This window comes from Macaca nemestrina, chromosome 14 (assembly GCF_043159975.1).
Source record: "Macaca nemestrina isolate mMacNem1 chromosome 14, mMacNem.hap1, whole genome shotgun sequence".
NCBI classification, from domain to species: domain Eukaryota; kingdom Metazoa; phylum Chordata; class Mammalia; order Primates; family Cercopithecidae; genus Macaca; species Macaca nemestrina.
Genome location: NC_092138.1, coordinates 32,850,018 through 32,866,348, shown reverse-complemented (window position 1 = coordinate 32,866,348; position 16,331 = coordinate 32,850,018). Strand labels below are relative to the sequence as shown.

At 35.6% G+C, this 16,331-nt stretch overlaps 1 protein-coding gene across 27 annotated transcripts in view; it reads left to right on the top strand.

Annotated features, from left to right (window-relative positions):
- Window positions 1–16,331, top strand: part of LOC105491823 (regulatory factor X3) — a 320,376-nt gene that overhangs the window by 186,124 nt on the left and 117,921 nt on the right. For all 27 annotated transcript variants that reach the window (XR_011612518.1, XR_011612519.1, XR_011612517.1 and 24 more), the window contains one exon: window positions 12,508–12,766. Coding sequence is in view for 23 of the 27 variants with exons in the window: in XM_071077749.1 (XP_070933850.1) it covers window positions 12,508–12,766 (259 nt within the window). In the remaining 4 variants the exon portion in view is untranslated. The remainder of the gene's footprint in view (window positions 1–12,507; window positions 12,767–16,331) is intronic.

Sequence of the window (16,331 nt, the reverse complement as noted above, 5' to 3'; positions counted from 1 at the left end):
GTATTTCCTTGCAGTAGTTTTTCCAAGATTTTCCCAAAGGCTTGATCATTATCTTTATTTCTATAAATTCTTACTATTTATGATATTTAATCATTTAGAATACTATGATTAAACCTGCTGGGAAACATTGCATACCATGTAGAGAGTTCATTTCAATGGAAATTTCTTGGTGTAGTTAAGAAATATTTTTTTTTAAATAAAAAGATTTTTTCTTCCCCCACTCTTTTTTGACTCATACCTCCCCCACTTGCTCCGACATCATGCTAGTCAAAGTGGAAATAGAGACATCATGCCGTATTGTGGTCAAATTAAGAAATCTTTATTTTAAAGGGTTTTCTTATAAAACCATTCTTTGAAGCTTGCCCACTGTTTGGAGATAATCAGTGTTTTAAAAAGCAAAATTATTCATTGTGTGTATATCTGTTCTAGTAGTGTTCCTGTTTAGATTATAGATTTCTCAACTCCAATACATAACTTCTCATACCATGATTCATTATACATTAGTCCCTTAAGAGTTCTGTGGTTACACAAGCAGGGAAACACTATGTGATTCACTTTCTCTTTAGAACACTCAATTCCTGTTACCCTTTTAAAAGCTCTGAAAAGTCCTATAGAAATGCATAGAACCACAGAACACTTTTACCTGAATAATATCTAATAAAATCACATGTTATGCTTTGGGAAATGGTACACTAATATATATTGACATTGAATAATTTAAAATCCATTTTTAAAGTACTATACCTATAGTCATCTCTTGAAAAATCATGTATTAGTGCATTTTTGAAGTCATCTAATTATTTTCCCATACAGTTTAAATGATTAATAAGAAACCTTAAAAGGAATATTTCTTCAGTCTCTTTTCTTCTATAAGTGGAATATGAAATTTCAGTATTTGCAGGTGAAATTATGCTTTCTTCTTCTTATTCAAATGCTGTCTCCTTAAGAGAAATGGTTACGTGGAATTCTGTAATTGAGATGCGGAGGTGCTTTCTTCATTTATGCTTCTACTTATGTACACATTCTGACTGGTATAGGAGTTGGTTTTTGAATCCACTTGCCATTTAGATTTCAGTAATTGTATATGGCTGGTTACGTAGAAATTTCTCTTGGAGAGAGGACTGCCCTTATGTGGAAAAGACCATGAAAGGGCACCCTGTTCGCTGTCTAATACCTAAAACAATGGCCCATGATAGGTGCTCAATCTGTATTTGCTGAATGAGTTAAATGAAGATTAGCATTTAATGGTGGATGAGACAGGAGCTGACTACTTGGTGGCTTTAAGTACCAGAGATAAAATGAATGAAACTGAATTGAGGTACTGCTGCCCACATGCTCTTCAGCCCCTTCCAAGCTTGCTTGCTTCTCCACATTACAATACAATTGCCCTTATCAAGGTCATTGATGACCTTCAGTTGTTAAATCTAACAGACATCCTTCTAGATTAAATTTACTTAATCTCTAGCCATCAATCAGTCAACCACTCTATCCTTAAATCAGTGTCTTTTTCTGGCTTCTCTGACTCTATATTCTTTTCTCTTCCTATCTTATTTGCTTCTCCTCATTCTTATTGTTGACCAGATAAGTTTTCTGTGACTTTAGCTTCAGAAGCATATTGGTGTACATATTTCTCTGGTATTCTCTAAGAGAGACCACATTTCTTCCATAACATGTATGACTATCTGTCATTCTCTTGACTATCATTCTTAACTGATCACTTATCTCTCCCCCACTAGAATGTAAGCTTAATGTGGGCAGGGACCTGGTTTGTTTGCATCCTGTTCTCTCTCTAATACCTAGAACAGTGGCCCATGATAGGTGCTCAATCTATATTTGTTGAATGAATTAAAGACTAGCATTGAATGATAGGTGAGAGAGGAGCTGACTACTTGGTGGCTTTAGGTACACAGGGAAAAAATGAATGAAACTGAATTGAGATGCTGCTGATGTAGCATTCACATAGCTTTCTTATTTGTTTTGTTGTGTTTTTTCCTCTGGTGAAAAACTTTTGAGACTTACATGTGTGTGGTTACTCAGTTTTTCTTGTTTATAAATTTTTATCAGTGACTTCAAATCAAATCTTTTATAGTGGCATTTCTGCTAAAATTGATTTAAGTCCATATTTATTTCCCTGACCTCTGTTGTCAGGGCAAGTGACTCATATATGTACTGACTATGTATATCTTTTTGGTATGCTTCAAAAACCATTATAGCACTGGAAATTTTGGTAATGTTATCATGAGCAACTGCCACAGAATATAAAATTACTTTTTATAACAGTAGAGTTCGGGGTTTTTTTTAAACTCAAGTAGGCTAAAAGAATTAATTTATTTTATTTTATTTTTGAGATGGAGTCTCACTCTGTCACCCAAGCTGGAGTGCAGTGGTGCCATCTCAGCTCAATGCAACCTCCGTCTCCTGGGTTCAAGCGATTCTCCTGCCTCAGCCTCCTGAGTAGCTGGGACTACAGGCGCACGCTACCACAGCTGGCTAATTTTTGTATTTTTTAGTAGAAACAGGGTTTCTCCATATTGGCCAAGGTGGTCTCGAACTCCTGACCTCGTGGTCTGCCTGCCTTGGCCTCCCAAAGTGCTGGAATTACAGGCGTGAGCCACCGCGCCTGGCCTAGAATAAATTTTAAAACACCTTTTCCCTTTCATTAATGTGAAAATCAGGTTTCATAATTGTAGTATCAACTAGTACAATGGTTCTCAAAGTGTATTCCCCAGACCAGTAGCATTCACATCAACTGAGAACTTGTTAGAAATGCCCGCTTTTGGTGCCCACCCCAGTTCTACAGAATTAGGAACTTTGGGGGTGGGACCTAGCTCTCTGTGTTGCAACAGGCACTCCAGGTGATTCTGATGCACATTAAAAGTGTGAGAACCACTGTTCTACCCTACAGAAATAAAGAATTTAAATGCTAAGTAAAGATGTGCAGTTCCTTACAAAATAATCATAGGATGGTATAAAGTTATGACTCCAGTACTCTATATTATCAGCATATATAGTAATGAAAATACGACACATGAAGGAGAAAACTCAGTAAATTATTACAAGAAGTATTACTGACTTTTAACATTTATTCTTGCATTTCCTCCCCAGTAGGTATAGCAATGGCTGAATAAATGCTTTTTATTGTTTTACTTTTTATTATGGCAGTTGAAGTTAGAAGAAATAAGTATGTCTTTTGAATATAAGTGAAAGCAGATGTTTTGTTAGTGATATTCAGTAGTATTTATCACTTTATATTTAACCTTGTTTTTTATTCTTATGTAATAAGGTGAGGTTTAATATCAGGTCACTTGAATTCCTTTCTGAAGTACTGTTTTCCTTTTGGTGTCTTCCACAAAATAGACATGTCATCTTTCTGGTGTATCCTCTGCCTTCAGTCTGATGTGGAGCACTTGAGAATATCTGTTTTGAAACTTAAATAAGTCAATAAGTAGTGCATGTGGGCCAGGCAGAGATTTTACATATATACATATGTGTGTGTGTGTGTGTGTGTGTGTGTGCAATTTGTTGAAGATTCCAAATAATGTAGCTACTTCTTTGCAGGGCTTTGGTGGTCCATGTAAAAACTGCATAATTTGAAGCTGTTTAAGGCAGAGGTTCTTGGTTTCAAGCAACAGAAACCAACTCTGGCCTATTTAAGACAAAGAATTTATTGAAAGATATTTGTTACTCACAGAATTTCCAGGAAGTCTGGAGAATCACGCTGGGAAAAGGCAGGCACAAGTGATGTCAGGCTGCAGGCAGACCTTGCACAAAACCATAGCACAGAGATAGTGCAGTACAGACACCACACCACTGCAGCCATCCCAAACACTGTCTGCCATTGCTACCCCTGGATACTGATCTTGGATCCTGGCCCTACTGCCACTGTAAACTTGACATGTCTCTCACAGTGTGTCACCATTTCCATTGCTTTGTGCCCCTAGCTTCTTATTTAGAGCAAGTCCACCTGGTTGAGTGCTAAGTTGATTTCCTTTAGCTTGTTTATAAGGGAGGTTGGAAAAGCCAGTACCTGGCTTTTTGAGCTATTATATTTGGAAGTGGGATTAGTCTCCCACCAACATTCACAAGTTAAGAAACTGTACAAACATAGAGAGTTCAGATGCTGTATAATGAACAGAAATTACGGTAAGTATCTCTACTTCAATGAATCTTCAACATGATAAAAATGGACTCGATTCCTAGGCAGGGATATAGGCTATAGGTCTTTCTGGCCATAAATCGCAGTGCTTAAAATTGTGGAATAAGTATTTAGGATATTAGTAATTCCTCTGAATTAAAGAATTTTAAATCCTTTGTGGGTAGTGACTTTGCTATGCTTTATATGCTGTTTTATCTGTTACAAAATATGGTTCTTGAGACATACTCAATAATTATCTGTTGATCAACTGACAGAATCACTTAATTAATTATTGGTTGTCTGTGTCCCTGGAATCGATCAATTAATCACTGGTTGTCTGTGTTCTGTGGAGCCCTGGAGTTCTACGGTGGAGGAGAGGCGCAGAGGTGGCTGTACTGGGAAGGAAAGAGAGAAACAGACTCTGCTCCATCATCTGTGTCCCCCCTTCAACTGGAGCATGTTCTACTTTTATCCATTTGACACTTTGAAGTTAATATATAAATTTAATTGGAAAAGAGTCTACACACCAGTGGGCTTGAAAGTAATTTAAAAAGTAATTAAATAATGAGAAGAAAAGAGCATCCTACCTTCTTTTTACTGTTTGTTTTTAATATTGACTGAAATGGTTTTCCTGGCCAATTATTTTTGGTAAGGAGTGTGTGGATTCATGGGACATTTTCTGAAAAAAACAAGAAAATTCTACAGCAAGAAATAAAATATTTACTAGATTTCTCTAAAAACCAAATATTACTTTCTCTTCCAAGTCCTTAGAAATAAAAACAAAACAAAAAAGTGTAGGGCCAGTTTTTATCCTGCTCCAAAACATATGGCTGATTTCCTCAATCATATAGCGAGTTTTCTAAGAAAATTTTAATTTGCCATTCCTCTTTAAATCCAGTTTATTTGGTAGTGTGTACACGTTTCAAACAGAGGTATCATAAAAGAAAGAGCGCTGGACTGGGAGATAGCCAGACCAGAGTTCCAGTCTTCCTTCATCTGTTCACTCTCTGTGTCATCCTCAGAGCAAGTGTTCTTACCTCCTCACATCTTACTTTCCCCATCTATAGAAGTGGGGTAACAACTTCTAACCTGTATGATTAACTTCATGTAGATTAAGGAAGATAATATATTCCCCTGTCTCTTAAAAACATTTGTCCCTGGTTCCCAAATGCACCTCTTGTGCTCTCAGACTTTTCTAAGATACTAAAAACTGGCTCATTCTGACTACCTTTAGTTATTAACTCAGTCTAGTTCAATCAGACATATAAATGCCCTCACTTCACTGAGCAAGCTTCCAATAAGATCACCTCCTATTGTTGTATCTAATTCGCAGGTTCCAGAATCATCTTACATGGCCCATCGCAGTCATGGTCCCTGATTGCAACTCCATTTTCTCATGGTGTATTTTTACCTGTCTGGCCTCAGGACTTTGTAGGTTGTCTCTCTGGCTAGAACATTGCCCTACCTCCTCCTACCCATAAGGCCTTTACCACTATCCCAGCCCAAATCAGAATCCAAACTTCTTACAATAGTCTGTAACAGTGGCTTTTAAGCTTTTAAAACTATCACCCACTGTGAGAAAGTTAGGCATACATTTCATACTCTGGTAAGTACATACATACATACCTGGGCATTCACACACACATCATCTATGTGTATATTCTGTATATGATAGAAACAAAATTTCTAAAAATGATTCTTATTCAGTGTAATAAGCACTGATGTTTTCTAGTCTAGTCTAGTCTTTTTTTTAAATGCTGTTGTGACCTATTAAAATTCATTTCATGACCCACTACTGGATCATGGCCTGCAGTTAAGAAAATTGTTTACACTGCATGCATGTTTAGTTTTTACCTACTTTAACCTCATTTCCTTCTAACAGCTTTCTCATTTGTTGTATCTAAAATACTTAAGACTTCTAATTTCATTCTAAATATCAGTATCTTTCCTGTGTTGTGTGCTATGTTGTGAGTTTTTGTATTCTCTTCCTAAAATATTATTCTTCCTGTTTTCCGTGGGGCTGACTCCTTTTCATCTTTTAGTTTCAGTCTAAAAAAAAAAAATCTGGCTTTCAGGGATAACTTTCCTTAACTATCCTATCTAGTATGCTCTCTCTTATTTATTCTACTTTTTTTTTTTTTTTTTTCATTTTTTTTTGAGACGGAGTCTCGCTCTGTCACCCATGCTGGAGTACAGGGGCTCGATCTCGGCTCACTGCAAGCTCCGCCTCCTGGGTTCACGCCATTCTCCTGCCTCAGCCTCCCCAGTAGCTGGGACCACAGGCACCCACCACCACGTGCAGCTAATTTTTTGTATTTTTAGTAGAGACAAGGTCTCACCGTGTTAGCCAGGATGGTCTCGATCTCCTAACCTTGTGATCCGCCTGCCTCGGCCTCCCAAAGTGCTGGGATTACAGGCGTGAGACACCAAGCCTCTGGCCTATTCTACTTTTATATTGTATTTTTTTGCTTTCATAGGAATGAAGAAAACTTCTAATTGTCTTATTTTCTTTCTTATTTTTGCCCACTTTCTCCTTGTGTTATGTAGCCCTAATAACAGTAGAGGTCATGTCTGTGTTGTTCCTTTTATTCTAGGTGCCTGAATAGATGCTTATTAAATATTTGTTAAAAGAATGTATGCAGAGTAACCTAAAAGCAATAAAATGTTGTACCCATGTAAGATAATGGTTACCATATCTATATTCCATCTTTATAATACAATTTATGGTATGAGATTTACAAGCTACTTTAGTTCCTTAATTTATCACTTTCATGCCATTGCTTGATTTTATAGTGACAAGCTTATTGGTTGGAGGATATTCAAAATCTTAGTAAAATACAAAATACAGAATTTAGAGATACTGAGTATCTGGAATTGTGGATAAGACACCTGAAGATAAAGAAAACAGAAAAAATTGGTTATGGCTAAGATAAATTGCCATAATCATTCTAGTGAATAAGTAAGTAGGGAATATTCAAGGTCATCCTTAGCCAAGGTATGTGCTAAGGCACGATGGGAAACAAATGGCACAAAATTACTGAATTCAATGAATCAGAGTCCTGACATTTACATAGAACCTTATAATAGAGTCAGCTATGAAGAAGCTTCTGTCAGCAAGTATACACATATCGATGTGTTCACATTCATTACTGGATACATATGCAGAACAATGGAAAGATTTCTCTGATGCTATAGAAATAATATAACATATTTTCATGATTTAGTCTATGGTAATCAATACAGAACAAACAAAATGAACACAGCGGTATCTTTTAAATGTGCACAGAATTGCTTGGGGATTTATCTATTTCAGGAATGTACAGTCCAGAAATAGTTAGCTGCTTTCAATCTGATATGCCAAAAATTGAGTCGTTTTCTTGAACATATGTTTAGGAAATTTCTGGAGAAAATAGTGTGCAAGCAGTAACTCTTATGAAGAATATATTCAGTATACAATATAAAAGATGAGCTGATCTGAGATATCAGAATTAGAGAGTCTATTTCTGGTACCTTAAAAAGAACTGTTTATTTTTGCTGTTGGTGCTTCCTTTTTAAAATTAATTCTTAAGTGTTTATTCAGGAGCTTAAAGTATTTAGACATGGAAAAAACCTTTAGGAGTTACCTGTTACTTGTGCATGTTTCTGGCTCTGGCTCTGGCTCCAGGGACTCCAACAAGTGGGTTCATGCTTGTCTTCTTACCTTTAAGGGACAGTGGCTAAGGATATGATGATGATGATGATGATGATGATTAATTTGGAGATGGAGTCTCGCTCTGTTGCCCAGGCTGGAGTGCAGTGGTGTGACCTCGGCTCACTGCAACCTCCATCTCCCAGGTTCAAGCGATTCTTCTGCCTCAGCTTCCCAAGTAGCTGGGATTACAGGTGTGTGCCACCATGCCTGTCTGATTTTTTGTATTTTTTTTAGTAAAGACGGGGTTTCACCATGTTGGCCAGGCTGGTCTCAAACTCCTGACCTCAGGTGATCCATCCACCTCAACCTCTCAAAGTGCTGGGATTGTGGGCATGAGCCACCGTGCCTGGCCCAGCTAAGGATATTATAATCTGCCTGTATTACTCAACCCAGTGTTTGAAAGTCTCCCCCATTTCCAATTGCAAGTGTATTTTTGTCAAAGCCAAATTCAGACAATTTATCACACTTCATTCCTTAATATAATTGTGTGCTTTTTCTCTCTAAAAATTGCTACTCTTTACCCCAGTGTGTGTTTATAGAGTAGCCAAGCCTTGTCCACAGTCGCACAATGTAGTAATGGGGATAGTTTATGGATTAGGCATACTCTTTAGTGACTTTATCCCTTCTCCTCTTCTTTGGTCATTTTTTAGCTTATGAACTGACTTTGAGGGCTATATAGAGATTTTATATATCTGTGATGCATTTATTTGCATTACTGTCCTTTACTGAGTATAATGATACAAAGAGGACAGGCCCAAAAGCTGCAGTGATCCCTTGGGATGTTTTTCTTATGGTGGGGTAGCAACTTCCATGATCACAGAACATCTAAAATTCCAATCTGAAGTGGTAAGTATCTTCTGAAATGGCCCTGCCTTTTCCATGGCTTCTTCTTTACAGTTGCAAGTACATCGTCTATAGGCCTCTTTCTGGGTAATAATGGAGAATAGTGTAGTGCTAGAAAACAGTAAAGTAAGCTGTAAGGAAATCTCAAAATAGCAACAAGAAGTTCATATGGTCCCTATTCCATTTGTTAAGCTATTCCTTAGTAGTTGTTGACATGTATCATTGACAGATGTAAAAAGTTATGTTCCTTTTTTTTGACATAATGGTTGAGAATATAGATTGTTTAGATTCCAGATCCATGATTCATCAGCTCTGTGCTGTAGACTAAGTTATTTAACCAATCTAAACTTCAGTTATTCACCTTGTATGTGAAACAGGAATTATTAATATAACAACACCTACCTCATGGAATTATTATGAAAATTTAATGAGCTAATGCCTAAAAAGCACATAGAATAGTACCTGTTGCATAGTAAATGGTCAGTAAATATTAGCTATATTTAGCTATTATTATGCTTTATTTGAGAAATCTGCTTACTGGTAGGGGGCATCCTGAATCATCCTGCTTGGATGATAAAAAGGAAAGGGGGCACCATGTCCCGCATCTGTCAAAGTATTTATTGTCCTTTATCTGTTTCTATAGCTTATTTGACTATACTTAAATATCAACATCAGATTGTGCTGCTTTAAGCATAGTTAATTGGGCCACTGTCATATTTGGTAGACAAAAATTAAAATGACCCCATTTCTCATTTTATCAAAATTTGAAACCAACATGGCTGTTTTATTTTATTAAATAAACATGTAAATAAATAAACAAATGAGATTCCCAGTTGGGAAATACAGCAGTGATGAGAAGAATGGTACATGTATTTTAAGTGACATTTTTCTATGTCACTTAAAAAAAAAAACATTTTCTATGAATCTGTTTCTATCATCACCCCATACTAAACTTTTTACCTGGATTTGCTGTGGCTCTTTCTGGAAAGGGCACTTTACCCAGTGTGGAATATTTTCAGAACACTCTTATTATTTTACTAAAGTATGTATTGTAAATTACAACTATGATTTATAATGAGTTAAAAGTACTTGTTTTAAATTAATCAAAAATCTTGGAGTAGTTTAGCATAATTTCTCATGTTTTAACAAAATAAAAGATTTGTGATATAGAAATTTATGAAACTGGCTATTATGTCTACTGTACTTTTAAATATTTTTATTTGTTGACTGCTTAGTGTGCCAGCTATGTACCAGCAACTGTGTTAAGTGTTGAGAGTACTGATGGGAGTAGGAAGACTTGAGGAAATTAACACATCAAGAGCTATGTTTCAGGAATTCAAAGCATGTTGGGAAAGTACAGACCATAAAACATAACAGCCCTGTGAGGAGTGGCCATAGAGGGCAAAGGATGCAGAAAATAATTTTGAGATAAGGAGCTTCTGTTGGGAGTTTAAGGATGATTAGGACAAAGGAAGGGAGGTGGAAAAATATGAAAAGGCCTTTCAGGCAGAAGAATCCTTATGTAGTGAAGTAGAAAGGCAAGAGAAGATGGCACTTTAGCAGGACCAGAAAAATGGTCAATATGATGCGAGTGAAGAGAGCATTTGATAACATGGCTAATACCAAGTCTTGAGATTATGTAGTCACGACCCCCTGATGATTTTTGTAAGATGGACGAGAGTTTTGAACTTTTTTCTGAAGGCAAGAGAGAATCATAGGAAGGTTTTGAAGCAGTTTAATTTTTATATTTGCATTATAGAACATTCTCCTGGCAGCAAAGTTGGAGATAGATTGCAAGAGCAACTGATTAGAGAAGGAAAAATCAATTAGAAGGCAGTTGTAGGTTGATCATCCCTAATGCAAAATCCAAAATCTGAAATGCTCCAAAATTTGAAAGTTTTTGAGCACCAACATAAGAGTGACATCTTTGGTTTCTGATGGTTCAATACATACAAACTTCGTGTCATGCACAAAATTATTTAAAATATTTTATAAAATTACCTTCAGGCTATGTGTATAAGATGTATATGAAACATAAGTGACTTTCATATTTAGATATGGGTCCTATCCCCAGGATCTCTCATTTTATATATGAAAATATTCCAAAATCTGAAAAAAATCCAAAATCCAAAACACTTGTGGTCCCAAGCATTGTTGATAAGGTGTTCTCAGCCTGTATAATAGAGAACATTATGAATTAAAGTAGTGTGTATGATAATGGAAAAAGAGAATTGGAAAATTATTTAGAAGATAAAATTGACAGGACTCAGCAACTCATGTCAGTCAGAAGGAAGAGTAATCAATAATTTCCAACGCTGAGGATGGTGGTGCTGCCCTCTACTGAGAAGCGGAAGTGTGGAAGAAAGAACAAGAGAGGAAAGGAATCTCATCATATGTTACATTTTACACAGCCTCCCATATTTCATAGGAGTTCTGAGTAGTGATGATCACTTGGCTGTTAGAAACCCAGATTTAATATTCTTAAAGTATAACTAGGAAGTAAAGAGAGCAGTGATACCAACTTACGTAAGATTGTTTACTAAAAGCGTGTAAATGATTATACGGTACTGTATGTAGTAAAGATCTTTGATCTAAATAAAAATAAGAGCTCAAAATAGAAAACTCAGAAAAATATTAATATTTGATGATGTGGTAGAAAAATTGGAGATTCCAAAAGGCTCTTGAGAGGTTATGGTAAAAAGCAAAAAGTGGAAAAGAAGGGCCATAGAAATTAAGGGACAAAAGAGGTTAAGATATCCAGACCTTAAGATACATATAGGACATGTCTGAAAACATACACACCAAACTCTCAGGAATGGCTAGCTTTAGGAGGTAGTATTGAAGATAATAGCAAAAGAACTGGGAATTTCTATTTTGTATTTGAATGTTTAAAACATGTTCTATATATGTTTTTATAACTTCTTGAGAACTTAGTATTTTAAAATAAAAATTTAAAAAGATCCTCTTAAAATTGAAGTTATAGTCAATTGAAAATAAAAATAGATGAATCAAATAAGCTTAATCAGAACAGAAAAGGGAGGTAAAGGGTAACATGGAGTGGCCAACAGTGTCATACTATAGATAGGTCACAAGAGATAAGGACTGACAGGAGTCTTTTAGCTTGGTATTTAGCTGTGGTCACAAGTGACCTTATTAAAAGCAGTTCTAATGAAAGGCTAAGGGCAGAAGCTTGACTGTAATTGTTGGAAAGTGGAAAGTGAGGACATGAAGAGTTGGAATAGTCATCTTATAAAGGAGGAGCTTAAGTGTGAAGGGATAGAGAGAGATGAGGGAGGGACTTAGTGTCCAAGGTGAGTAAACTATTTGCTTAAGATCCTTGTAGAGGTAAGAAAGAGATCCATGCTAGCTCCTTTAGTCATGGAGGTTTATTGGGACTCACCCAGGAATGTTAAGTAGTCTGAGTATTAGCAAAGTAGGAGCTAAGTCAACTACTCACACTACTCCTACTTATTCCAGGTTCCAGCTTTTCTAAAACTGGGATTTGTAGTACGTTTTGTAAGCAATTGAAGTTGTTCAGCAAGATTTCTTGGAGGGAAGAGACCTGAGCTTATTTATATGCTGGAGGTAGGCACCAGGAGAGGGCAAAATCTCTGTAGTACAGAACTAGTTGAGGTACTTATTTAAATGGGTGAACCCTTAATTTGAAAAGTAAATCAAACTGTTTCTGGGAATGAAATTTTGTACAAAATGCAAAACTTGCCATATTCTGAGGGCTAAGCCAACCAATATGTTTCAATTACATTCATATTAGGAAAAAAATCAATAAGATGACATAAATAAGCTAGTAAATTTCTTTTTTCTTCTTCTTCTTCTAAAGCCGAACAACAACGTATCCTTACACAGAGACGCAGATGTACAGCCAAAACACTGGAGGGAATTACTTTGATACTCAAGGGAGTTCCGCCCAGGTGACTACCGTGGTCTCATCCCACAGTATGGTGGGCACTGGTGGGATTCAGATGGGCGTCACAGGAGGACAACTCATCAGCAGCTCTGGAGGAACCTATCTGATCGGCAACTCAATGGAGAATTCTGGTCACTCAGTGACACACACAACTCGGGCCTCCCCAGCGACAGTAAGTATTTGAGTTTTTGGTAGTTTAATTTAGCTTTTAATAGTCTCTAATGAACATTTCCTTTTATAGAGGGAAAGGAACAACACAGATGGGACTGGGGCAAGAATGTGTTAGATAGTTTTAATATTGTGATAGTTTGCAGAATATAGTATATGTAGTATTATGCAGAATGTTACTGATATGTATGCCCTCTAATCAGGTGAATTAGAGTTTTTAATTTTACTGGCAAATTAGAAAGGTGAGTTTTGCTCATTGAACTGCTGGTTTTCATAAGCTGTCTTCCATCAGTAAAATATCTTAAATTTATATAGAAAGAACTCACTTTCATATTATGCTTACTTTATGAGATAAAAGCCAGGCAGTAATACAGAGAATAAAATATAATTTAGCTTGGAATTTTCACTTCTTTCAACAATAATATTTATGCTAGCTCATCCCCAGAGAAGTTACATTATGTAAGCCAGCATTTCCCAAACCTTAAATATGTAAATTTTGCCATATTCTCATGCCAACAGTATTATTACTAACTTAATATGTTTTCTAAGTTGACTCACTTTTAAAATAGAAAATAGTGTGTAATTTTTTCCTAATACATATTGAAATCAGTGTTTAAATAGTAAAATTAAAAATATTTACTCACGTGTCATGTGTAAATTCGTGTTTCATTCCACCAGAGAGATACTTTAGGAAGCATTAGTATAGGTGATTCAGATGAAAAATATTTGTGTTGGCTCTGATCATAGATATGAGTGAATAGTATCTTAGTCTTAGGAACATACATATTTAAGTTAAATTTAATAGATATATTTATTTTAACACATTGGGTTATTCTTTGTTTGTGGGGTTTTTTTGTTTGTTTGTTTTTGTTTTTTTAGATGAAGTTTCACTCTTTGGCCCAGGCTGGAGTGGCAGTAGTGCAATCTCAGCTCACTGCAACCCCTTCTTTCTGGGTTCAAGTGATTCTCCTGCCTCAGCCTCCCAAGTAGCTGGGACTACAGGCACATGCCACCATGCCCAGCTAATTTTTGTATTTTTTTTAGTAGAGATGGAATTTCACCATGCTGGCCGGGCTGGTCTCAAACTCCTGACCTTAGGTGACCCCCACCCTCTTCAGCCTCCCAAAGTACTGGGATTACAAGCATGTGAGCCACTGAGCCCGGCCAACACAATGTATTTTAATGTACTGAAATGATGTCATAGAAATAGCCATAGAAAGTTTTGCAGAATTCGATATCATCAAACTCTAGCCTGAACTTCTGTTTTTCACCTCAACTAAGCATATGAGAAGGGTCATTTAGAACCACATAGCTAAAGCAGCAATGGAATAGATTTTCTAGGTGTTACATATAAAAGGGTGCTGGGGATTTGAATTAAGGAGATGTATCCCATTTTATCATCTCATCATATAGTTTGTTCTTGCAATGAAATAGAGATAGAAATAAATTGGGGAGAAAATAGTAATATGAGAGAAGCTTTATATTTCTCATTTTATGGATTTTCTCCAGGATATTATATGTGCTTGGTAAGTACTCTGTATATACTTTGTATATTTGTAGTAATTTCTTGTGTTCCTACTTTAATCATTCAGTGCCTTTTCCCTAATACATTTTTTAAAAACTCTTGATTTTAATTCACTATTTGTTACTAACATCAGAACAGATGACTAGCTCTTCTGAGCGGAGAGTTCCTTTTTGTAATTTTTTTCTTTGTAATTTTGAAGCATTTCTTATGTGTATTTATTGTCTCTTGCTTTTAATAATATTAAATACAGTATTTTAAACCTTTTAGTCACACTAGTATATTTATGTAGATTAGAAGCAAGGGAATTGCTACTAATAAACCATAGCTTTTCTGGATCTCAGTTCCCCTTATCAATAAAATAAGACGTTGGTTAGACTAAATGATTTCATAATTTCCTCCTACTTTAGAACCATTAGATTTACAAAGGAATTATAAAATATTCTAGATGTAAAAATAACTATATCTTCAACATAAAAAGAAAAGAGATAGACAAAGGTGGCAATAGTATATAGCACTCCTCCTATAGGCCACCTAGAAAATTATTTTCAGTGAAAGGAAAATACCACTTATCAAGGCCTTAGGAAAACTGAAAAACGGGGCAAAATTTGCCTTTCCCACTTTCATTTCACCCACCCTCTCTTATTCTAACATACCATCCTTTGAAACCCCATTCCTTTCCTGCCTTACCTCCTCTAGGTGTTCCTACTTGCCTTCATGCTGATTCTGATACCTGTTTAACATCCTTATCAACTGGATGTGGGTTTACTAAATTTACTTGCTCTCTCACTAAATTAACCAAATTGTTTAATCCAGCTCATGTAAATACAGTTGCATTGCTAACCTTTATAGTTTGATTCTTCTTCTTCTATTTTTTTTTTTATAAGGGATACACTTTCTATGTAGATATGTAGGTATGAAAGGTGGCATTACTCCTTAAGTTATCCATTAAACAAATTTGATGTGTGATTTTTATTATACTAACTGGCAAATTAAACAGATAAAGTAACTGAATTATAAAAACTTGGAATAGTTGAAAACTTTTACAAAACACCAATTTATAATATCAATTGTATATATTAATTTTGTACTAAAAATATTCATATTTGAGGTTGTTTTGTTAAGGATAAAAATTCTAAGGTGATTTTTTTCTTTTTTTTGGTTTTGCTTTCTTTTTTATAAGAAAATTTTCCTTTTATACAAAAGTTAAGAAAAAAAAAAAAAGGTAACTTTTGCATGGAAAAATCACAGTGATCTCACATAAGCCCATATTGATTGATAGTGTGGTACTTGTCTAAATATACTTCTGCTAGTGTTTTTGTATTACCTTGAATTGATTATTGAAAAGTATATTTGATTTAAATCCCCTTCTCAATTGTACTGAAGATGTGCTTGACTCACAGTGAGGTTGTGATTCTCAGTTTATAGTTTCACATCTGTTACTGTAGTAAAATTAACAAAGTTGAAGTCCCGTGAAACCTATTTAAGATTTTGTATCGTCCGCCTCTTGCCAAATGTTAGAAATGCTAACCATAGATTTTTGGTTGTTTTCACTCATAAAAATCAAGTTTTGTTTTGTTTTGTTTTGTTTTGTTTTTTTAAGGAGATGCCATGTCATTAAATGGGATTTAATTGAGTTTATGTATATTTTTCATTTACTGTAGAATCATACAAAAGATTGTATATGAACACAATCTTTAAAGATTTGTTGGTCAAGACTCAAGCCATTTCCTTCCAAACATTGAGCCCATCTGTACCATATAAGTTCAGTTTTCCTTACTGTTCTTTAGTGTTCAACATATAACCTGTAGAATGACTGATGCAACTTACTGTGCAATAGTAGCCTATACTGTGGCTGAAATTCTTGACTGAGAAATCGTCCTTTGGGTCACTCCTTAGGGGACTATCAGTAAGTGTAATGCATAGTCAGTTAATTCAGTTGATGTAAAACTAGCTGTGTTTGGGTACTTGGGAATAGCACAAACCAAACACTTGGCCCAGTTCCTGTGGCAAAGTTTTCTGCTCCAGTTCTTAGAATAATTGCCTT